We start from the raw sequence: 25,779 nt of genomic DNA on the forward strand, positions 1-25,779 counted from the left end.
TGTGAATTCAAGTGGGACTTGAGAGCTCAGTTTGTCTAATGTAGCCTGGTTAGATCAATAGTTCAGTCAAGGAAACAGAGAGAAATAAACACTCAAATATAGAGCGAAGAGATGACAAGGAAGAAGGCACAGGGACGTTACGAAGGACAGAACGAAAAAACGGAAGGTCGGGAAGGAAGTAAAGGAGGGCTCGTCATGAAACGAAAAGAGGAAGGGAGCGAGGGCTTAAGGAAAGGGAACGAGGAGTGCACAATGACAACAGTAATCCATCAGAAATCATCTTGCAGTTTGACAACAAGCCTTTGGTTCAGTCGAGTACAGCCCACCACTGCACATCCCTGCTGCTCTGCGATAGGATAACAGCGGAACGGACGGCGCTAATTGGCTTGCATCCCTGTCGGATTTCTTCAGCGCCGCAAACAGAGAAGTGTGGGGGAGAGGAGGATATATCATGTTGTATGTGGATTTGTAAACAACAGATCAAAACGCCAAGCTTTCATGTCCCTTAAATTGGCGGAGGGGCTCTGTCACAGCGTGACGTGTGCCGATAGCGACAGCTGAACATTGATCCTGACTGACTGACTGACTGACTGACTGACTGAGTGAGTGAGTGACGGGATGTGGAGACAGACGGGATGTGTCAGTGCCCAGCAGGGCTGCTGGGGCAGTTGAGCAATGAGACACCCGGTGATTGGTTGACACCCACTCAAGATGCAAATGGAGTCCCGTGCAGAACGTCCAAACACACACAGCTTCGCCATTCAGCGGCATGTCACTTGGGAGCGACGCTCGCTTGATGACACGAGATGATGTTAGTCACAAGCTTTATCCTTCACACCCTGACCTCCTAAATTTAGTCATGTTGGATCAAGCCCTAATATGTCTAATCCTCGCACAAAAAAAACAAGTATGAGCTCAAGCATAAGCTGTGCACACTAGAAGTGATGCCACCAACAACTTTTCCAAAGATGAGAAACTCGTGAAAATATGTGGTATAGACTAGAGCACATGGAACCTTAGCCTTTACTTTGTGGCAAAAAATAGTGTTGGCAAAGGTTTTTTCTTAAAATACGAATAAAAAAATAAAAAGTGGAATGTAAATAGCCTTATTTGATGAAGTGAAGACACCTGAAACCCCTGACCAGGTTAGCCTCTTTGTTCTACAGCAGTGTGCAGATGTGAGAGAAAGCAGCAGTGCAGGCTGTGATCCAGTGTTAGTCTTTCTGCGGCCTGTCAGTGGCGCAGCCCCCGAGGCTACGTTCCAGGCAGAGACTTCACCGCTGTCTGCTGAATGCAGACAAGAGAGGCAGTCAACCTCTACGGAGGCAGGTCTGAAGGGCACTGCCATTTGTCTTGGCTTATTTAGCAATCAGGGAGACAGGATGCGAACGAGGCTTTGAGAGTCCGGTGATGAAAACGGGGAGAATCTAACTCTACGTGGTAAAATAGAAGTCTTTGCTAAGCATCTTTTTAAATCGCTAATCTGTAATTTTTTATCCCCAAATTAATATGAGCATTTCTCCACCATTGATACATGTGGCACAACACAATGTGGCAAATTCCAACAAAAGCCAGTTTATTTTTTCATTTAATTTCAATGCACTGGACTGTGTTTAACTAGCATGCATTAACTCTTCACACATGCACAACAAAAACAATGTTAAAGGTTTTAATTACAGCTACTTAGTTACAGTGTTTTGTTATATAAAACAATAACAAAATAAGTGTCTTTTTCTGGTTTTAAAGGCTGCATTACAGTAAAGTGATGTCATTTTCTGAATTTAGGCCGTTCTAGGTGTTTTATTATTTGCCTTTGCCTACTTAGTCATTATATCCACGTTACTGATGATTACTTGTCAGAAATATTTTGTGAAAGCACCAATAACCAACCCTACAGTATCTATATTGAGGTGTTTGTCCTAAATATTGTAATATTTGGTTTTCTCCATCTTGCCCAGCTCTATAATACAATCCTATCATCATGATACAATTCCACTAAAAGTCAACAGATGATAATATTAAATATACACTGAATCACATCTGACCATCACAAATGATTACACCCTGATTAGACCAATTAGAGTCATTTGTAATGACAGCTGGATAAGTGTAGCTAGTTCAATATTAATTGGACACAACAGTATGGGTGTCGGAACCTTTCAACCTTTTACATCTCCCTCCTACATCAGCCTTCCCTAATTGCTGACCTTTAATTGAAGCACTTTCCCGATGCCAGCAGGTGTTAGACTCCCATCAGCTGTGCAGAGATAGGACACACTGTGTGTAGAGTTAGGAAGTGGGCATTTAAAGGATTTAGCAGAAAAACAAATGTTGCCACGACAAACGTGATCTCCAGAGGTCACCTTACACCCAGCTGTTTGCCACACACTGCCGCCAAAAACAACTTGTTCTTCAAATACTGGCGCAGCTAAGCTAAATATTTATGGCTGCTGATGAAAGGACAAAGCCGACTTCCAACATTTGTTGTGCTAGCTGCTGTTGTGCGCCCGTCCATTGCGGAGGTAAATTGAGGTCATATGTTTATAATTTGCCCTTTTCCTAATGCTGCTATTGGAGTAAAATAACATTTGAGAGCTGCGATTAGATTGAACTGCGCAATACTCCAGCTAATTAAGTCATATTTCAAGTTCAATAACGATCAAGTCAGCCAGATAAAGGCCAGGGAGAGAAAGGCTAGTGTGTGGTGCAACAATTGAGACGCTCTTCATACAAGACTCTGTTCTATTGTTGAATTAGAAAAGCACTCAGCCTCTGGGCTTGGATGAACAGTGGGATGGATTTGAGTGTTTCTGGCTATTGTTGCCAATTCAAAAGGATGAGTTTGCAAACGAGAATGACAACGTGTGTAACTACATTCACATAACGTGCAGAAAAGTAAGCATGGGTTAAGACTAGGTCTGTGAAGTGCAGGGCTTCTTCATCTCTTGGTTGTGAAATAAGGTTTGAAATTATATCCGGTGCATTTTCACTAATACATCTCACCTAGAATGACAAGAAATGCTGTTTTACTCATACTCTACAGTCCAAAGCAGTTGCAGAGCCGCTGCCACACACTAAGCTCCTACCATGCCTACTTATAAAGTCTCGCCTTTTACCTGCAAGGCTCACGCTTTACTGGCTCCTAACATGATCGTCCGTAATGTGCAAACTTCAGACTTCCACACAGTCAAAAGGAAATAAAAATTGTGCATCCGAATAATAAAACTCTCACTGTGGAGCCCACGTTTCTTATTTCCATCACAGTGAGCTTTACAGTGAGGTAATTTACACTCACCAGTGTTGCTACATCTATGTGTAAAATGGCACAGCGATAAAAAAAGATCTGATGCTCCGAATCACAACATGAGATCCGAATCGACGGCTCGGTGACTGCCTCATCAACATTTAGAGGGCAACCTTAATAAAGTCGGGAGATGGAAAGAGAGGGAGATGGAAAGAGAGAATGAACAAATGGAAGACAGAAACAGAAATCCCAGCTCCAACATATGAACAGAGACATGAGGAAAAAACAGGAAATGGTACTGTATGCTTGTGGAGTATAGATGCAGAGATTACCTTCCTAACACATAAACACAATCTGTCACACAGCTAGCAGTGTCAGCTGCTACATATTCTGCTGCAGAGAAACAGCATGTGTGTAATAAATGGAACTATTCACAACAAAGACAAAGTAAAGTACATTTTATTGGGGAAATATAGTGCAAGCTGGACAGGATTTTAGGCGGGTTTACACTCAATTGCAACCTTCCTGACATGTGTTCCTGTATGGACCTCTGGCTGTCTGAGTGCGTGTCCTTCATCTTGCCCTACTCTCCACCGCCAGCCTAAACATGTGAACATCTCTTCCATTACCGCCCTTGACACTGTGGCCGATTGGATTCTTATCTGCCATCTGTAGGCCAACGTTCAGTCTGCGCTATCTCTCACCACAGCCTAATTGAATCTCAAGTGTTGGAAGTGCAGTGATACACTGACCACTCTGTGTCACTGCCAATAGATAAGGATTGCTGCTGGAGGATTGGACCGCCACAATCACGATGGGGACACGTTGATAAAGGGGGTGACACGCGGCTTGGCTTGCTACTGTGGCGGTGGGACTTTACTTGGATTGAGAGATAATGGATACCCTCCATTACAGCAAGGGTTGTGTTCATATCCAATAATCCAACTTCCCATAATCTTGCCGGGCTCAGAGGGTAATATGTTGAAATTGAACCAGGGGACAGTAGAGCAGGGTACATAAAAACCTAAATTGTACGGTTTACAGTACAGGAGCGACATCAGATATTTTGTTACCTGAACAATCTGTGCCACACCAGCACAGCAAAGGAAAATAGCCGATAGCACCAATTCTCAGCTGGAAATCCGTATAGTTTGAAAACAGAAGTAATCGCTGCGTTGTTGATCCTCCAGGAAGACCTTGGGGGTTTTGGAGTAGTGATGAAGCACAAGCCTCATTACCTGCTCTGCTTCAGCTCACATGTTTCTAGTTTGGCAGTCTGCCTTTTAAAATGTGGAGAATCAAGGTAGTGAATGGCAGTCTGTGAAACTGCTGTGCTGAATTTATCATTGAATGCTTGATGCTACAAATTTGAAATGAGAGAAAATCCCACATATGCGTTTGAAGTAAAAAAACATGTGACTCATGACTGATGACTTATATGGAGGTTTAGGTATTAAAGGATATACAGGCTTCCTACCTTAAGAGGCCAAATCCTTTCTTTTTGGTCTTCTTCTCCGGATCATCCACAGAATCTTCTGTTTTCTTCTTCCCTTTGCTCTTTTTCTCTTTCTTCTTCCCTTTTGTTTTCTTCTTCTCCGGCTTGCCGTCCTCTGCGTCCAGGTCCTGGCGAGAGGAGCCGCTGGCGGGCGTTTCAAGGCCGGAGCTCTCCTCTGACAAGTCTGAGGAGGGCGAAGGGCAGAGGTTGCAATGTACGCACACAACTGGAATTCATGCTCATAAATGCAGCTGCACGTATCCCATGAATCATTTCAATCAGTATGTATGTACGGTTCCCTGTGCTGTTGAGGCATCTGTTCAGTAAAGCTAGTTAGTCCTTTATAAGGTAGTCTTTCTCCCAGTGCAGGGGGCTGGCCAGAGGCAAGTCTCTGCACCCTGAGGACAACTAGGAGCAGTTATACGGGTTGAATTTTCCCCTACATGTGAAAGCCCAACCTAAGTCACAGACATGGCAATGATTCTCATTTGTGGTTTGCTGTTTAATTTAAAGTATCAGAACACAGATTTGGGTGACCTGCTAAAGGAAGAAAATATAACTGTATAACTGCCATTTAGCGCCAAAATGTTGAAGTCAGACTTCTCCTCTTATACAACTGCAGACGGGTCATTTTTCACACTCCAGATCTTTTCCAAAGATCATTAGTCAACATTCTGCATGAAGTCGCCCATTTCAGCTAACACAGAGGATAATTTCTTCAGTAATCAGACACGCGCGCGCACACACACACAAACACACTCTCAACATCCAACACGTCTGAGTTCACGAGGTAGAGCTTTAAAAATATGCTGCTGTAAGATATAAAGTTGCTCTTCCTAAATTGCTGAGTGGATAAAATCACGTAGCATTTCATTAGGGTACTTAGGCTAAGCACTGTCCCTTGGCAGGCCTCTGGCGCTTCTTGAGTGCCAGTGTGTTGTAAAGCCTAAGGGATGTGCATTGGCAGTGTAGGGTCTAATTTAAAATGGATACAATGTCTAGGAAAGAATCCCATATTACAGCAATAGTGACAGTCCGACATCAGAAAAGGAACATCCTTTGAAGTTTTGGTGCTTTCTTTTTGGCGTATAATTTTGTCTGAGCCCACTCTTTCTGATTCCAAAATGCGAATGAGAGGTCTTACCATCTTCGGAAGGTCCATCGTAGGACTTGTCGATGGCGAGGCGGAAACTCTGGTTGGCCCCCCGGCCCCGGACCATGTGTGGCCGCGGCCGGTGGAAGGGCACCTGGGCCTGGCTGTGACTCTGCTTGGCCTCCGACACGGCCGTCTGGAGACTCTCGAGGGAGCTGGACTTCCACAGGCCCAGGGTCGGGCCCAGCGCTCCGTCAGCTGACGGATCTGAGAAAACGAAAGAGACATGAGAGGGCGGGAGGGCCTGTGAGCGATGAGGTGGACGGATGTTAAACAGGATGAGAGGGAGACAGGGAGGGCAGAAGAAGCCCGGTTGATGGAGGAGGGAAGGGTGCTCCAAAATCAGATATGCTGCCACTGATAAAAATGAGACAGGAGGATTTTAAACAGATCATAAGCTTTTAGCTAAATTCCCTCCACTGCTTACAAAACATGATCATCTCCTACATTAATATTTCCTTAATTAAAAGGGCCTCTGCATTAAACTTCCTTAAGTATTTATGCTCCCCAAGACTGAAGAGAGGCTGAGATCAGTTCATTGCAGGAGGGGACGAAGAAGTTGGGACATTCCGGAGAGTTACGGGAGGGAGCCCTGGAATGAGTCCATACTTGGTCTATTTGTGCCAGATTAGGACTCATCCAGTCTAAAGTTATGCATTGCGTCTACTGAACCAGATCAAGGCTGTCCAAAGTTGATGGCGGCATTTAGCCAACATGCCTCATCTTTAGCCATCTCTTGAAAACTATATTTTTTGCTCTTCTTCCCCCCCTTTTGTTTGTGCTTTGTGTATTCTTTGATTGTACTGGCAGCTGGATTTAACATAATTCCTTTATCTTATCTAAACATATGAGGAAAACAGCACTGAGTACTGCAAATACAAGCTCTAAAACTTTAAAAGGAACACCATAAGAACGAAAAACAAACATATTTTAAGGCGTGAGGTCATGCCATCTTTACTTAAGCAGGATTAAAGATTAAAGAAAAGTATTTAAGTCTTAAATCTTATTGAGTCTGGACTGGACCAGACTTTTTACGATGGTTACTTGGAATAAATAATACATACTGTACCTAAATGTATAACAATTATACCTACATTGAAATTATATTGTAATCTATATTTATAAAAGAATATACAAAAGATAATGATATATATCGGCCTGAAAATGTAAGCCTTAGATGTTGATTGAGCCGGCCTTTCAAACTTTCATGACAATTTAATTAAATTTTATTTGTAGTGTCAAATCAGAACAGAAGTTATCTCAGGACCCTTTACAGATAAAGTCGGTCTAGACCACACTCTATATTAACAGATTAACCCTGCAGACCCTGGCTCTTCAGGGCAGCCTTCTGCCTCAGCCGGCTATGACTGCACAATGTAGGATCGCCTGATCAATCAGCTGATAACCTGAGCAATCAGCGTCAGCTCACACACTTCCTCCCTAATGGATAAAGCTTTTTGGATTGAAGCTCAAAGAGGTTAGAACCAGAAATATAAAGCTATGAAGATGAACTGCAGAAAGAGAGAGAGAGAGGGAAGCAGAGGAGAGAGGGTGACAGAATTGAGGAGAAAGTCAGAGTCCTATAGGAGCGACATACAGGAGGGGAAAGGAAACAATGAGGTGGAGTGGTACAGAGACAGATGAGGAGCAGCACTATGGGAAGTGACAGGCTCATGCATAAGCCAGACAGAGAGGGGGGATAAATGAACTGCCATCATACTGTACTCAGGTATGGCCTCCAACTCGAGGGAGGAAGAAAGGGAAGACGGAGGAGCGGGAAAGTGATGAAGGCCACAGCTGATTCAGCAGGGGATCGGAGAGCAGGGGGGAGGAGGCGCCAGGAGAAAGGGAAGATTTGAGGAAAAGCAGAGCTGTTGGGGGAAAAAAAGGAGAAAATGAGTCAAAGGAGAAGAGAGAGTCACTGGCAAGCTAAAGTTGGACCCGCCTACACGCTGCGTGAGAAACTAAAAGGAGAGGTGACCAAGAGCGGTGAAGGAAAAGCCAGAAAAGAAACTGCACAATAAACCATCCCAGGTGTGTATCACAATGTAGCGCCGACAAGCACTCTTCAAAGATGTTACAGACAGGTCGCAAGCAGCGGTTTTATTTTTTCCCCGTCTGAAAACTTTCCTGTAGGGATGACTTTCTCGCATCATTGGCACTCGCTGCTTAAGACGTTATTTCAGAGGCTTCAAAGCTCTAAAGAAGAGCGGGGAAAAGGGGAAGTGAAACTGAAGCGGCAAAAGAGTTGAAGGAGTAAGCGGAGCGTTGCTGCCTTTTAAGTCCTAAATTGACTTTCTGAGAGGAAGTGGGATTTATGGGAAATAAGGGGTTATAAATAGAGAGGGGGGAGCGCTCAGGAATAAAACGCTCAATTTGAGAGGCAGGATTTGTGTCACAAATGTAATTACGGCTGTCCAGCTCACAGCCTGATAGAATTAAGCTCCTTGCCAGCGCACTGCTCCACTATACAGAGAAACGGTGTGTGTCTGAACGTGTGGGCGTGTGTTTGTGTGCACTACAAAATGTGGCAATTTTGGTCCCAAAATAAAAAAAAAAACACTACAAAAAATGTAAAATACTGCCTGTGTGAGATAGTGGCGGGTGTCCTTGACCGCTTCGGATGAAATTGGAGAAGAAATATGAGCACAGAGATGTGTGTTTGTGTGTGGGGCGGCGAGCGCTCTCATTCCATGCGTGTCAGGCGGTTGAGGCTGGAGGTAAATGAATAATGAGGGTTTAATAGGATGGATGAGCGAGGGAGAGGTGGCTATCATCGCCAGCCCAATCCAATGGAGGGTGAAATCAGCGTTTATCACATATCGCTGCCCGCTGGGCCGGCAGATGCTCTCGCGCATCCGTTCGCATCATGCCTGCCTGATTGCTACTGATTCAAGCTGGTGCACAAATTTGACAAACAGCCTAACAGCCAAACAGGCCAGGATGGTGGCAATGCCCTTCACAGCTGTAACACTCCGCCATCCAAGATCAAGCAATAATGTCACCTCTTCACTGTCGTTCTGTTAGCGAGCAGCGAGGTGGCAGGGCTTATTTAGCTTGTCAGAAGTAACATTTTCTGCAAAGAAAAGGTAATGGCAGTGGGAGCAATTCAAAAGCTTAGATTGACATTAAACTCCCAGAGCAATCGTCAGTACAAAATATGATTAACAGTTAGAAAAATATCTCTTTTCAGTGTTTTAGAAAGCACATGCAGTATAACCTTCAGGGGAGTAGTCAAGTACAAGTCCAAAGGTGCATTTCAGTAAGAAACATCCAATTAAGGAGCTTAAAAGTCTGAAGTGAATGACTGAAGCAAAAGATTGCTCTTTGTGGAAACTGCATAACACACACAGCATTCAAAACACTTCGCTGTTGAATTATGGGTGAATATTTGATGTATTAAGCTGCTGTTGCGTGGTGTTTTGGTCCTGATTTTTGCTTCTGATTGCTTTCTAAATGTCCTACAGCTCTTACGAACGCCTCTGACCGACTTCTTTTCACCAGCAATTGCAGCCAATGCCTCATCATTTAACAAACTCTGCACTGCCTGGGCACATGAGAAAGTAGTTCCCAAGCAATGTGTTTCCATGCGTTGTTTTTCTTATTCAAGTCCCAGAAGATTGTTTGAGTTATACAGTCGAGAGCTGGGACCTCACTGACCATGACAATCAGCTTTTCCCTCAACTTTTTGCTCCATCCAAGTTTTTCTTTCTTTTTTCTGCATTGAAACAAAGCTGATATAATTAAAACTGATGACCATAACATAAAGCCTTGTGTCATTAATCAATATCGATGAGACTCCATTGTTGAGGAACAATGAAAATATTGTAGTAAGAAAATGTTCCACAAGTAAAAAAAGAAAAAAAAAAGAAAAAGATTTAAAGGGGAACTATGCTGTTTTTAACTGAAGTGAACAACTTTGGAGTCAATGGAATGGTTATATGACTTCTTTCAAGTTAAAAGGCGGTCGTCTTGCTCCCCCCTAGCGCCGGTGAGGAAGGATCGTATGATATCAGGTCTCGCAATGTAACAGTGCTGCTTCACTGCACACATATGCCCATTCCCAGTTTTTCACACACTCGTCATGGCTGAGCTGGCAAAAAAGAAGCAGAAAGCTGGGAAAGCCTTTTTAGAGGAACAGAGAAAGAGGAAACGGCAGACTGACTGAGCGAGGAGACGGACACAAGTAAACATCCATCCGTCCATCCATCTTTGTCCACTTATCAGGTATCGGGTCACAGGAGGAGCAGCTCCAGCAGGGGACCCCAAACTTCCCTTTCCCGAGCCACATCAGCCAGCTCCGACTGGGGGATCTCGAGGCATTCCCAGGCCAGGGTGGAGATATAATCTCTCCATCTAGTCCTGGGTCTTCCCCGAGGCCTCCTCCCAGCTGGACGTGCCTGGACCACCTCCCTAGGGAGGCCCCCAGGAAGCATCCTGCCCGATGCCCGAACCACCTCAACTGGCTCCTTTCAACGTGAAGGAGCAGCGGCTCTACTCCGAGTTCCTCACGGATGACTGAGCTTCTCACCTTATCTCTAAGGGAGACGCCAGCCCCCCTCCTGAGGAAACCCATTCCGGCCGCTTGTACCCTGGATCTTGTTCTTTTGGTCATGACCCAGCCTTCATGACCATAGGTGAGGGTAGGAACCAAAACTGACCGGTAGATCGAGAGCAACATACAGCCAAAGCTGCATAGCGCCCCTATATACAATACTACTCAACTTTTGATAGACAAATGAATTCTGGGATATGTGGTGTAGGAACAACCTTTATGCCAAAAAAAGGCGTTAACACAGAACCAACAACCACATTAAAATGGAGCTTGCATTTCACACTAAACACACAAACAGTCCAGTATCCACAAACACCCACTGAGAAGCCCACACCTGCTTGCATATCGTGGATGTACAGTATGCACAACAATTGCCAACATCCACCTGCACACGTCTAACCTGCACACATCTCAATGTGTATATTGTGACTTTAGTAAAGGTGGTCTAGTCTGTGTTGAGCAGACAGCAGGGAAGTCTTTGCCTAAAACGTAGCCTTGGGCTCCTGCTGTGTTGACAGGCCCTGCAAAGACTTACACCGCTCCATGAGGCTGCTTTGAACTTTAAAAGTGAGAGTGACACACCTGCAACCTGTCATGGTGAGGCACACCGATGCAACTGGTTCTCTACTTTTATGTCACGGGGGTCAAAACATTTTCAATACTGATATTTTGTGTGAATAATGTAAAGAAAATAATTGCAGCCAGACTAAATGTCTGTCAGATCTGAATAAGTCAGCTATTAGCTCTCGAATTATTTCACCCAATGAACACAAGAATAAAATGTCCAAATTACAGGCTTTGCCATTCCATTACTAACTGAATACACCATTCTCACACACACACACACACACACACACACACACACACACACACACACACACACACACACACACACACACACAGCTAAGCCACCGTGTCTTACCTATTACGCTATCCAATCAACCAGGTGGCTAACAGCAAACTATTTAACATGATATTGTCCCATTTCTATTAAATTTAATATTGTTGTCCTAGGCAAAACATACAAGTACACACACTTACACACAATACAAACCCTAGCACGCTGCTGAACCCTCCCACAGTGTCTCAGCAGGCCTCTAACACTTACCTACCTACTGGACTACAATGTGCTTAACAGCAAGCAGCTTTGCAGCACACTGGCTGAAAGGTTGCCACGGTTACAAGAAAGTGCCCCCTTCATAAAAACTGCTGGGGGTGACAGTGGTGGTATGGAGCAGGTGTGTGTGTGTGTGTGTGTGTGTGTGTAGGATGATGGTGAGTTGCCAAGGAGACACTTTGGCCAACAGCGAAAAGGGGCTTGTTGCTTCCGGCCATAGTTCCTTAAATCGGGTACATGTAGCACAGACACACACATGTGAATTACTACAGTGGTCACAGATATGCTTACAGAAACACACATGTAGGTCACAGATCCACACACACACACACACACACACAACACACACACACACACACACACACACACACACACACACACTTTTCCATCTAGCATCCAATCTCAGGACTAGCCAATAAAACCCGGAGCCCTTTTTCTGGAGACCTGTAAAGGCAGGCTCTGACCTGCAATGCAATCCTCCATAAAAACACAGGGCACGCACACACGCACACACACCTGTAAAAGAAGGCCTGCTCTCAGTATCACCCTTTACAATAAAGGGCACTGAATTTAATCCAACTGAAGCACTAAACACACTGTTACAAGGGATACAATGGTCCCCTTCCTGTGGTACACTGTTTCAATAAAAGTTATTTAATGCAAGCGAAGCCATAACAACGTGAATTACAATAGATGGTAACAAATCTCATCTCAATAACTGTTTATGAATGTATTGAAAATCTTTAAACTACACAAAGTAATGGAAAGAACACACAATAGGTCTGTTCATGACACTAATTCTATTGCTTCATCTTAGATTAAATGTACTGAATACAGGCTTTTAAAGGTTTATTGGAGCAAACCCATGATGACATGTGAGACGTCTAGAGAGTCAAAAGCATGGCATGACGCATGTACTGCAGGCACGGACAAAACATCTCATGAAAAAGCCAAAACCAATAATGTGCTGCAGCGTAATGTTCTCAAAACGTTCACGCTTTCCTACTCCGGCTGTGGCGCTCTGCCCCAATCCCAATGGATCCTTCTGAAGATGTAAATCTGTCAGAATTGGTAAAAAAAAAAAAAGGGCTCAGTAGTCACCTGACACACCTGGGCACTGTAGTGTTCAGCAAACCTCATCAAACAGGGGGAATAAGTGCATTTATTAGGGACTATTTTCATCTGAGGATTAATACATACTTGACTGCCGCAGTGAGTGTCTACAGCCTATTCTTCATTCTGACGTCTTAACATACGACAAACTTGACTTCAGACCAAATTACTTCAGACAACTGTAAAGCCAGCAAAAGCAAATCTAATTCATGTTATGGCCGATCAAAACTCCACTCCAATTAAAGACCTGTCCAATCATTAAGCATCCCTCCGTCACTATCTGAATGCACTCAGCTATATCCGAGGCAGAGGATGGAGCTGGATGGAGGCGCTGCTCTGGCAGTAATTGGGTTTAGCTGTTTAGATGTATGAGAGAATGGGGACATATGGGCCGTGTGTATTCAGCCTCCGACTAGATGAATGGCTTTAATAACTGGAAGGGACTTAAAAGGCCATTTCATAATTATTGCTTACCTCTACTGGATTACAGCAGCGCAGGGGGTTGGCAGAGTATGGATGAGGTTTGGAGCAAACAGTGTGGAGCGGGACATGTGCCATTTGTAAAAGTGTGGTGGATAAAAGTGCTTGTGCATTGAGGTAGAACTGCACGCACACACACACACACACACACACACACACACACACACACACACACACGGGAACGCACACACAATGTTAAATCCATTCAAATTGTTGCAACATGACGACTTTCAGTTTAAATCAACAATGACACGTCGGATGCAAAGAACGGAGGGAGGGAGGGAAAGAGAGAAAGAGAGAGGGCGCGAGTTTAGGAGCGAATGACCGCAAAGGCAGAATTACACAACACCAAAAGAAAGTGTGAAAATGAAGCAGAGGTTTTTGCGCTGGCTGGTTTTAAAGTCTTACAAGTGCGGAGAAAAAATAAAAGGGACCAACGGGGCGCACAGAGCAACGGCACCGGTGGCCGTGCTGTTGGGTTAGCCGTAAGCTCGGGAGCACGGAGCATCCTGTCAACAACAGATATCTTGAAATGATCATCAGGAAACACACACACATGGAGAGAAACATACAAAAGACTGAGGGAAAAACCACATACGCAACAAGAAATTGGAGCAACATCACAAGCAAATGCAAGTACATGTGCAGTATTGCAGAAGAATCCTCTGTACAGCCTCAAATGATGTGTGTGTGTTGGATGAGCTCCCAGGTGTGTTGTAAGAGGGCAGCCTGTAGCCAAGGGAGATGTCACACACACACACACACACACACACACACCACACACACACACACACACACACACACACACACACACACACACACACACACACACACACACACACACACACACGCACACACACACACACAGTTGCTGAGCTCTTCTAACTTGGAAAAGGAAACTGAGACTAGACCATGTTCACCATAATCACATAAGGCTGGAACAGATACAGCTGCAGAGAATGGAGAGATGGAGAGAGGGAGAGAGGACTAAAGATAACAGAGTGCGTGAATAAAAAAGGATCAGCCTGTTGAGAGAAAGAGAATTGAAACGATCATGAAGAGGGAATTGGATGTTGCAAGGAAGGCGGGAGAGAAATAAAGAAAGAGAGATGAAGGTTTGGGATTGAGCGGATGCTAAAAATGGGGATGAGCCTGGCGACAAAGACCGGGAGACAGAATAATCAAGAGAGAAGCGACTGGGAAGAAGCAGGGAAGAACGAGAGCGGTAGCAAAGATGAAAGTGAAAAAAGAAGGGGAATAAACGAAAAGCTCTATTGAGGATGGAGACTCCTAAGACAGGAGAATCCAGGGAGAAGAAAGAGAGAGAGGGAGAGTGGGACAGCATGAGTAAGTGGCAGTAAGAAAGATGGAGCGAGAGTAGAGAGAGATTGAGAGAGTTAGAAGAGTGAAAGCGCTCCTCGCAGCGGCTCGAGCCAGAGAGAAAAAGGGTTTTAGCCAGATTAAAGAAGCCAGGCAGGGCTCTTAAGATCATCCGCCTAATGAAATATGTCAAAGCCCATAAAGAAACACTGAGGCCATTTAGGAAGGAGGGTGGGGGTGCAGCGCAGGAAGCTAGGCAAATACACTGCGTCAGCAAAAATGAAAAACACGCAAAAGCCCTGTCAATACACATTAGCTAAGACGTCAAGGGGAGAGGAGATGAAAAAAAAGAGAAAGGAATGCTGCAGCAGGGAGATGGATCGCTTTATATATCATAAGGGTTATGGGTGCTGATCAGAAATGCCAGAAAACCATAGCAGCAGCAGAGGGGGGGGGGGGGGGGGGGGGAGGAGGAGGAGGAGGGGAGATCATGGAGGAGGCAAAGCCACTTGTGTGAATGCTGAGTGTGGGGGATTTGAGGTCACCAGCAGTGCTCGGGCCATTTGAATTCCACAGGCAACAGGCTTAGTTGGCTTGTTGCAGGTGGATATAAAAGATTGGTGTGCGTGTGCGTGTGTGTGTTTGTGTGTGTGTGTGATGGAGTCAGGCCTGTTTTGGACTAAAGTGCTGGTCATGATTCCTTTCTTATATACGGAAGAGTGAAAATTGATTTGAGTTCTGACTTTATTCTCAGAATTCTGACTTCAAACTCAGAATTTCAGAATAAAGACAGAATAAAGACAGAATTCAGAATTCTGATATTAAAGTCAGAATTCTGATATTAAAGTCAGAATTCTGATATTAAAGTCAGAATTCTGATATTAAAGTCAGAATTCTGATATTAAAATCAGAATTCTGAGATTAAAGTCAGAATTCTGAGATTAAAGTCAGAACTCAAATCACATTTTCACCACTGGCCATTGGAGCCTTGTTGCCATATTGAAATACTGTGGGTGTTCTGAATGAGATGAACTCCTGCAGCCCAGCTAGAGATGGTCAGCAACGCTCGGATTTACAGTGCCAGTGAAAACCTTGGACTGGTCCTGTATACTCATACAGGGGTTGCACAGAACAAGCACACAGAGATTTGATACTGTTACAGTGTCTCAGTGGAAGTTCATGCCCTATCTGCTCCTGCATACAGCCCTGCAACTGTCGTGTAGATTCCATGAATTTAGGAACACTTTAAAGCCCCCTTCAGATAGGGAATACCTAAAATCTGTTAAAGTGATGGCTTTTTCTCACTTCGACATCCACTGCATCCACTTTCCTTCCTCCGCGCGACATTTAGCACCTGCTGCACGAGCGGGATGAGGAAGAAGAGTGTTCTCGCAGGCCGCACCACTGATGGGTTTTCAAACTTATTTCGGGGTTGAAGCCTTAATAACGTATCAGCGTGAGAGATGCTCAGTCGCCCCCTTCTCACAGTGAATCCCCTAATAAATTAATTTCATCAATTTCATCATTTCCTATCCTTGGCAAAATTGGCGGACGGCAAAATTCTGCTGACTGTTTTTATAAAGGCTGACAAGCACGGCATAACAATATGTTAAACTGGGATTCTTGCCTTTTCCTTTTGGGTAAAAGTGACTGGGGACTTGAGACTGACATTTTAAATTGCCATCAGATTTGCATAACGAGGTAGATGTCTGAGAGGGGCTTTAGTCAGGGCTAATCCCAAACCCACCGTTGTTCCTGGATACATAAAGAGTTTCAATTCTAAAAGAGTGGATTATACATGCAGTTTGAACCACTGCTGTGTAATTTCAGTCAGTAAACGCAAATAGTAAAACTGGCTTTATATTTTACCTTTCAACCAGCCTTTTCTAAAATAAAAATGAGGCACGACTGAGTGCAGGAGAATAAGTGCAGCAGAAGCCATTGTAATGCTATACGGCGGCTGTCAGCTGGGCGACGATGGAGCGCTGTGGGCCTGCTGACCTGGACGGCTATAAAGCAGCGAGAGCTCAGACACTAAGTGCTTCACAACTCAACTTTGTCAGCCGGGGAGCGGAGGGAGGGGGAGGCCAAAGGGGAATGAAGGAATAAAGAAAAAATGGATAAGAAAAAATAAAAAACAACCCAGAGGAAATGAGAATCTGCACGCAGAGGGTCAAGGTTTTTTTGTTGGGATGGATTTAAAATTTTGCAGTGAGAAAAAAAAAGAAAAGGGCTATTATGGAAAAAGAAAAAAAAAGGAACGCGATTACTGTTTTTTAGGTAATCAAAATTCCATTTTTGGGCCCGACCAGTGACCCATTTGCTTATCAGCCAAACAAAACACAACAACAAATAACAGTAATAGCTCTTTTTGTTGGGCCACACATACTGAAATACAGAGCAGCTTGGCGTTTTTAAAAGGGTAATAATATTATCTCCCCGGTGTGGCACATCGAAAATGACTTTGCAGAGTATGACGGGGGGACAACGACAAAATGGGCCGATGCAAGGGGAAAATAAAAAAAGAAGGGAAAAGGGAAAAAAAAACCCGAAAAATATGATAGTGTCTGTGAGAAAAATAAAAACGATAGGGGTAGACAATAAAAAAAAAATAATAAAGGGGGAAAAAAAACAAGAAAAAACCCCCTACCACTCCCCCAATAACTACAAGGATTGGGGTTTGGCCACAGCGCCCCAAAAGGGCGTGCCCCAGGGAACAAAAATTTTTTTCATAGCTGCGTTTTCTTTAAAAATTTTTTCTTTTTATGAGGTCAATTTTTCCCGGCAGAAGATGAGGTGGAGGAAAAGAGAAAAAAGGGGACACGTTAAAGGAAGAAAACCCCGAAGAGTGATAAACGCGAGGGGGGGGAGTGAGGGTTATGGGTGGAGAAAAAAGAGCTTGCATCAAAATTCCCCCAAAAAAAAAATCTAAAACCAAAAAAAGAAATAGAAATACGTTTCCTGTCAAAGGCCAATAAAAAGGAAAAAAAAGGAATACTTTTAAAGTTTAGAAGAAAAGCTATGCCAGGCGATATGACCCTGACAGATAGTGAAAGGCTTCCTTTTCTGCAGAGGAAAGATAGAAGTCTGCATGGCTAGCAGCCACATCTGTCTTCTCATGCCACAGTGGAAGGCTACAAATATAGAAACCCTCTTTTTACCTCCAGTCAGCTACATTATAGCGTTAAATACTGTATGTGTGGCTAGTCTAACTAGCTAATGTAAGTGGACTCACACAATGTACAGTATGCGTTTATATGGCGTGAGGTAAGGGAAAGTGCAGGACAGAAGGAGACAGAGAAAAGAAAAAAAATAACAATGTAAAAGAGGAGGAAGTGAAAGAGAGAAAATGTGGGACTGAGTCTAAGACACAGAGAGACGGGGGAGCATCAAAGACAGAGTCATAGAAGGGACAGACAGAAGCTGCGAGGAAAAGAGGAAAGATAAACTGTAAAAGAGACAGGGTGGGGGGAAAAAAAAGGGAGTTTCAGAGAGCGATGGATCCAGAGAGGCTGAGAGACGTGTGGAGACAAACAGAGCGAGAGAGAGAAAGAGAGAGAGAGAGCGAGAGAGAGAGAGAGAGAGAGAAAGGCAGAACAGAGGGAGTCAGTGTAGCTGTTGGATTGGTTTGCGTGGGTTTCTCTTCACATCCAGATTTGACCCCTTTGGCCTCTGAATGTATGAATGTGCTTTGGAAGCTGTTGGACTATTAGGCCTAGTCTCCATTTACTCTTGCAGGGCTCCATACTGTCTGACTAATGAACTTCTCACACTGCTGCTGGGTGATTGTTTTCATTATTTTGTTGGTTATGCACTGCTTGATATTTCAGACACTGCTTGTAGTAATAATCCTTGGGATATTTATGAAATCAAACCCATTTTTAGTAATATTTATGGTCGGTAGTTTTTCTACGATGACCATTCAATGGGATTCACAGGAAATTATGCATGCATGTAATCCAGCGCAATCTGATCTCATTGTCACAGCATCAGCCCCACTGACAGTGTCCGACCTGTATTAAGTCACTGCTGATGCAAACTGAACACTCCTACTACCACAGCTTTACTTTAAAAGCAATCGATCAACCCATCAACTGGTGAAAATTTACCAGCGAGGAAGATCTTGGTTGCCTTGAAAAGAGAAAAAAAAAAAAGCATTTATTTGGAGCCTGACAGTGTGCAGACTTCCTTTGTGTCCCACAGTGAAGTGGTTTGGCCTGGAATGTGCTTACGCCACTCGGTCCCTCGTCTGTGGAGTTATTGTGAAGAAGCCACAGAAAGAGAAGAAAAGCCACAATCAATCAGAACTGGCGAAACTCGACCGAATGACGGATTTGAAGACCTTGTTACTACCTCGCTTGTTTGTTACCAACTGAGGAAGAGGGTGACATGACGTTCCAGAGGATGCCACATAGGGCTGCTCCGGCATTGTATCCAGTGACTACATTTTGGGCTGGGTATCCCAAAAAAATTATTTGATACCGATACCCTAACTACATTTACGTGCACATAATATTCAGTTTTTTGTCCTTATTCCAAAAAATGCTAACATGGCATGGGGAAGTGCATATTCCACTTACATACCGGTTTACACGCAGCCGTGGAAAATAGGAATTTTGTCAAAGTTTTCCACCTGTGCTGGAAGCCTCCCTCTTCAATTCCTTCAACCACCTTCTTGAAAAAGGTTGCAGTAGGGATGTTTGGGCATATCCAAAAACCTGACCTGTTGATACCCTAGTCTTTCATACCGTTTAAAAGTAGGTGTGTTTCTCCTTCTGACCAGAGATGTGGGCTTTTCTTGTGGGCATGCATCTCCACCTCAGCCTCGCAAAGATAAGATTAGATAATACTTTATTCATCCCACAGCGGGGAAATTCCTTAGTTACAGAAGCATTCTCAACAATAACAGCAAAAAACAAACAAGTAAGCACACAAAAAACAACAACAAGCGAACAGTAGACAATGAGCAGAAGGTAGACTGACGTAAAGTGGCGTCAAATAAAGGTTTTGTAAAGTAAAGTGCGGTTGCCATAGTACAAAAAACAATATTGCAGTGTAAGTAAGTGACTTTAAAATTAAATTGAATATGCAATTAAAGTTATAAAGCAAAAGTAGGTAACCATAGTATAAGTTATATTCACCAGTGACCATGAATAATATGGAAAAATGAAGTACTTGTTATCGAAAAATATAAATACAGATAAAGATATACAGAGAGTGTGTGGATTAAATGAAAAAATGAAAAAAACAGTTGGCTAGTTGGTTTGTGTGTACAACAACCATAGCAACGCACAGAGCTGACTGCAAGCCGTAAACAGGCCGCAAACGGCGGTAACCCCCCCTGTTGAGACGTATATTTCCAATCCGAGGTGCATGTACTCACTAACTCCACTTTTGTTCCTCAGTCTCAGTCTGTCTTGAATAGTGAAAGCACATTGCACACCAAATAACTTAATTTGGATGTGTACACATCCTGGTAAAAGGTCTGATGTTGGAATGCATTTTGAGCATCTCAAAGCCAATCCAAACCAGACCATAGACTGACAAATGCATCGGCATCCATTATTGTCCGTTCTGTCATACTTGCTTGATTACATTATCTATTACAGTCTTTTATTTGACCTTCTAATGTTATACAATGCAAATGAGAGCAAAAACTCTTCTTTCTGGTGCTTTCAGGCACTTGTGGTCCAGCTGTAGTGTCAGTGACTCAACTATTCACTGCATCAGCAGGCGGTGTGTGAGTGGGTTTCTCTGTGTGTGTTTGTGTGTGTGTGTGTGTGTGTGTGTGTGTGTGTAAGTGGAAGCTCTGAGTCAACAGACTATTTGCTAAGGCATCCGGGGTCAATAAAAGAAGCTCACCTCCTTCTGTCAAGTGGTGTTTAATAAAAGCTAACCTGCTCTGTGGTGCGGCTAAAGCTCGGATACATGTGACCGTAAAGACTGACATGTGAGAAACTCTCCAGAGGCTCTTTAATACAAAACGGGTGGACAGGGTCAGCATCTGAGGTCGTATGTGTTCAGAGCTCCTGCCATCGTTACACATGTACTGTACACACACACACACACACACACACACACACACACACACACACACACAGCTCTGCCACCTTGTTTGAACTCTGAGCACTTTGGAGAGCGAAGGGATGAATAGAACCACAAAAAAAACAGATTGAAATGGAGGATGGCCAGAGATGGAGGTGGAAGCTAGAGAGGGGAGGCAGATAGCGGTGGGTATTGGAGTGGGTCCTCAGTGGAATTGAGCAGAGAGAGAGTGTGTGTTTGAGTGTGCGTGGCCGCGTGTGCAGACCGCCCTCGTCCATAATGAAAGCCAATCAGCTTGGGTGGCAGAGGCGTGCGCCGCAGGAAGAAAGCCAATCCACTGAACCTAATGAACCACGATTGGAAATCAGAGCGAGGCAGAGAATAAAAGAGAGATGGATAGGGGAGAGCAAGAGCAGTGAACTCGTCGGCTTTAGGTGGAGAAAGGAAGTGCTGAAAGGGAAAATAGAGCTAAACAAAGATGGAGGAAATGCTGAGAAATGGCAGTAAAAAATGGAAAGAAAGACCACATCCCAATAGTCAGGGGTGACAAAGACAATTGAAGGAAAGTATCAAAAAGGGAAAAATAAGAGATATAGAAAGTAGATTGGAAGGACAGACCGAAAAAGAGGAAAGGAGAGACGGGGTCAGCTTGGGGTTAATATGAAGAAATAAGCCCCTTCATTCTCACCTTCCACACACAGCAAGCCAGGAGATTGGAAACCTCATGCCTTTAATTTACACATGCACGCATGCATGCACGCACACACACACACAAGACGGCGTGGTTATCCAGTTCATAGGAAAGCCCCTGGGTTTATGAGTTCAGTGGGTCAATTCCCCTCAGGCCGGGGATAATGGGAGAGGGCTACATATCACAACAAAGAAATGTAGTGATAAGAGGCATGTGATAGCTGTTGTGGTTGTGTGTGTGTGTGTGTGTGTGTGTGTAGTCTGTCTCCGTGATTAGACACTTATGTTGGTTGGCTGGTTTGTGAGGGTTGAGACAACAATATGGTTGGTGCGGGTTTCCGCCCCAGGAAACGCGTTCAATCTGGTGAGAACTAAAACAACAGCTCCTTTCATTGATGAGGGGGTGTGAGTGTGTGAACCCTCACCCAGGTCCATGCTCTTGGACGCTCTGTTGCGAGGTCTGTTGACGTCGTCTGCATAGAAACCAGCCGGGACCGCTCCTGGACCGCTCCTGGACCGCATCTGAACCTCCCTGTCAAGCAACCAAATGATCAATACTCGCTCTTGAACCGGCGCAGCCATGGTCCAGAAGTCTTGTAGGGACTCGTCGGTTACATCAACCAAAACAAGAAGGAGTAAATTCAATTTAAAATCCAAACAGATCATTCAATTTCCTCCACTCCAGATGGCATGGTTCAGTAAAACAATAGAATGTACTGTCTCTATTAAACCTTCAGGGAAATGAGTATATTGATGCCGGACTCTGATTCTGACCACATGAGATACTGCGCGCGCACACACGCACACGCACACGCACACACACACACACACACACACACACACACACACACACACACACACACACACACACACACTCAGAAGACAGTTGTTGTTATTGTTGTGCTGTGTGCTGCAGCAGGATACTAGGAGAAGTAGCATAGCTCTTTCTACGCCGTCGAACTCCTACAGAATTGACTCTATTATGATATAATTACTCATGCATAATGCAAATATGCTATTGCAATTAGACTGTATACTCTAAATAATGCATATGAGTCTCGTAATATTTAGTGTAATGGCTCTTCTTTATCTCATAACAGCGCCCTATATTAAGAGTGGCATTAGAATATAATAACTCTGTGTTTAGTTTAATAGTTTGTAGTAGTTTAAGAGTGCTGATGGTGCAGTGTACTGGAGTGTGTGTGTGTGTGTGTGTGTGTGTGTGCGTGTGCGTGGGGTACCCGTGGCGTAGTAATGCTCTATTGATTTCTTCCACAGTGGTAGGGGAGGGTGGCGGAGGGAAGCCTTCCTCAAACTCCTCTTCGTCGTTGCCGTAGTGACCGTAGCTGCCATTGGCGGCCGCAGCGGGATACGGAGCTGAGGAGAAACATAACAAGCCAACAGGTTAAAAAAAAGACTACCCTGATTTTGTTTTCCAAAGAAAACTTGGAATACAGAAAAGGTGTTCAAATGTTTTGTTGATATGAAGATTTTCAGTAAATTTTTGGGTTATTTTCTTTATACTTTTAACAGAACTGGACTCACTCGAATGTCAGTGCCGAAGGCAATATGAGCTAAACACATTCTGAAAGTGTGTTTCTGAGTGTATATGTTAATCAGCACAGGGAAGGATATTTAAATCCAGACTGTAAACTTGGCTTCAACGGAGCAGGATGTGGAGTAGAGTTCAGATTAGCCCAAGCCCAAACTTGTGGCCGATATTTTCCGCCACTATCCTCGGGCCGGGCCATTATATAAGCATTTGTTTTTTTAAATCATGACTTTATTAGCATAATTGGGTGGGGGGAAAGCTATGCATCTCCAGCTTCTCCCGTAGCCCTGGGTGGTGCAGCCAGTGCGCTGGCATGCAGACCGAGGCGAAGGCCAGTATTAATCAGATGATCTCCTATGTGGTTCCAGGGCTTTGATTACGTTGCTGTCTTGATTTTTTTTGGTTACCCACACCATTCGGCTGAGGGAGCGACGGGTTGAGTTTTTTTCTTTTTTTCTCTTCATTCAGATCCATTTGCGATCCATTCCGTTCTGGATAGACAAACAACGCAGTTCATATGCTCCGTCCTTGTTGCATTATTCATTAAGATGACTGTAAACAGATTTCTGTAGTTACTGTGTCGGGTGGGGCCGGTCTCGGACACGACGTGCACAGACCCGGGTAGGGTCGGGCTTGATTTTTTTGGGCCCGTTTTAAGCTCTAATGTGGAGCATTGACTTAATGTAGTGGCATTTTCTTCAACATGACCAATTATCTGAATTCAATAAATATTACATATTTTAAATTTCATTAAACAATTTACCTTTGCAATGAGAATAAAATAACTATTAAAAAAAATACTGTAAACAATACAACATGCCTCTTACACAGACATGAGACACAATGAAAATCAGTGGGGCTTTCATTTGAGGATGAACACTATCAGTACAGATCTTAGCAAGGTCTACATTTAGAAAGCATGTGGATTACAAAAACACACATGCTCACGTAAATAAACATACCATACACACTGCACACTGAACACTTGTGTTTGTCTTTCCGGCTCAAAAAAATGACTGAATGAATGAAAACTTTGACACTTTTGTCACTAACTGCTGCGTTTTTGTCTCTTCATTGGGGTTTTTTCAAAGTTTTTGTAGCCTTTTTTTGGACTTTTTTTACAATTAATTTTACACGAATTTTTGGGAATTTATGGTCAATACACCACATGTAGCCTTTATGAAATTATATCTAACTTTTGAGTAAAAAAAAAAAGCAGAAAGTATGAATAATTCTAAGAACGTATGTTGATGGATAATCATGGATAATCACAGACTGTCAAAGTGAAGTCAGAATAATTCTATACAATTTAATAAAACACCCAAACACACACCATAACACACAGAATGATCCCTTCCACTTAAAGCTCCTTTCTAACTTCCTCACAACTCTTCCCCCCCCACCGTATAAAATGACTAACTGAACTGCCGCTCCAGTCTGATGGAGAGCTGACAGAGAAAAGCATCTCTAGCTCCCTGCATCCCAGGGGGTGATGGAGAGGAAGGAAGAGAGATACAGAAGGAATTTAAAACAGCTTCTTAGTCTTCTTAACACAACAGCACAATACCCCGTATGCAAATCTGGCCCACTTAGAAGCGGTTTCATCAGCGTAATGATTCCAAGGTCAGATCGTTTGCACATGAAAAGCAAGCGCCGCGTTTGGAAAAACATAGCTAATGACTATTAGTTAATATAGCTAATAAATGTGCAGGGGAGAAATGAAAAGAGTCCTAAGGACAGAGCTGGGAAATATACTGTATATGACAATTCTGTAATTCACTTCTGTAAGTGGCTGCAACAGGCAACAATGCCAGGAGTCTTGGCTGGGTGTCATGCTGTGCAGCAACGGCAAACACACACGTATAGACACCCACCCCCATACACACATACACACAATCACACGCTGACAAACATACTGTGTGTACACACTCAGTCACAGATAACGGGAGTACACAAACACTCAAAGCCTAATGTTGACCATCTGACAGCTCAAATGGACAAATATTGTGCACAGGGTGATTTATCGAGTGCGTGCTCACCACTTCCAGAGTTGCCGTACACATAGTTGTTGGTCGTCTTTGGAGCGTGACCTGCGCCGTTCATAGTGGGCTCTGTGTACGGGGGTTTTGAGGGCCCTGAGGGCCCCTGGTATGCACTGTGGCCCCGTGGCTCCTGTCAACAAAGAAAGAGATGAAGAGAGATGATGAGAATGGTTTTTAAGGGCTCAAATGCAAAACTATGTGCCAAATCCAAGCCTAAGTTGTCACTCATGAAAAATGGATGATATTGCCTCACACATCACAAGATTAAAGTCTCTTATTACCCGGAAGGATAGGACTAATGTCTTTTTTTATTCCTTTTGTTTGTCGCATATCAGCCATTGTGGTTCACTGTTGGTATATACAGAATCAAACTAAATATCAGCTACAAATCCAACAATGCTTACAAAAAGCAGTGTATCAGTAAAAGCTTTTCATTATTTATCCTGGGTCTATTCTGCATTAACATTACAGGTAGATTAACTTCTGATGAAAGCAAAGCAAAAACGAATCTTGACTGTTCTTGGGGATAGAGCAATTGCAGTTTGGTCCAACATCCACCTACTCCGCGGAAGAAAAATAGGATTTTACATACATTTTGTAATAGTCACATCCTGCAACCAATCACATAGGATCCATCTCAGATGGAGATGTGGGAAAAAGGCTTTGAGGAAACATGAGCAGATTTAGAACAATCCTCGGAGGGTTTTGATTAGACGGGTAGTGTGGGTGATGAGCAAAACATCACAAAGTAGTCAAGTTGATCATAATTAAAGAAGAAATTTGCCATCCATTAAGATGGAAAAAAAAACCGTTGCCTTTGCTTGATGTCAGCACGACATTTAGCAGGAGAATGCTCTCCCAAGTCAGACATTGTACATACAGCAATGTGCCAGAATATTATTTTGCCATTTGGATTGGCCAGAGGAAGAGCACTGTGCACACTCTGTGTCTGAGAATAATGTAGGAACGTGAG

The 25,779-nt window shown here is 43.7% G+C and overlaps 1 protein-coding gene across 1 annotated transcript in view; it reads right to left on the bottom strand.

The window, feature by feature from the left end:
* pard3ba (par-3 family cell polarity regulator beta a) overlaps positions 1-25,779 on the bottom strand; it is a 143,040-nt gene that overhangs the window by 49,252 nt on the left and 68,009 nt on the right. The window contains 5 exon segments of the mRNA XM_032506458.1: positions 4,722-4,923; positions 5,884-6,099; positions 21,638-21,744; positions 22,454-22,589; positions 24,804-24,936. Coding sequence (XP_032362349.1) covers positions 4,722-4,923; positions 5,884-6,099; positions 21,638-21,744; positions 22,454-22,589; positions 24,804-24,936 — 794 coding nt within the window.

Source organism: Etheostoma spectabile, chromosome 24 (assembly GCF_008692095.1).
Source record: "Etheostoma spectabile isolate EspeVRDwgs_2016 chromosome 24, UIUC_Espe_1.0, whole genome shotgun sequence".
NCBI lineage: Eukaryota > Metazoa > Chordata > Actinopteri > Perciformes > Percidae > Etheostoma > Etheostoma spectabile.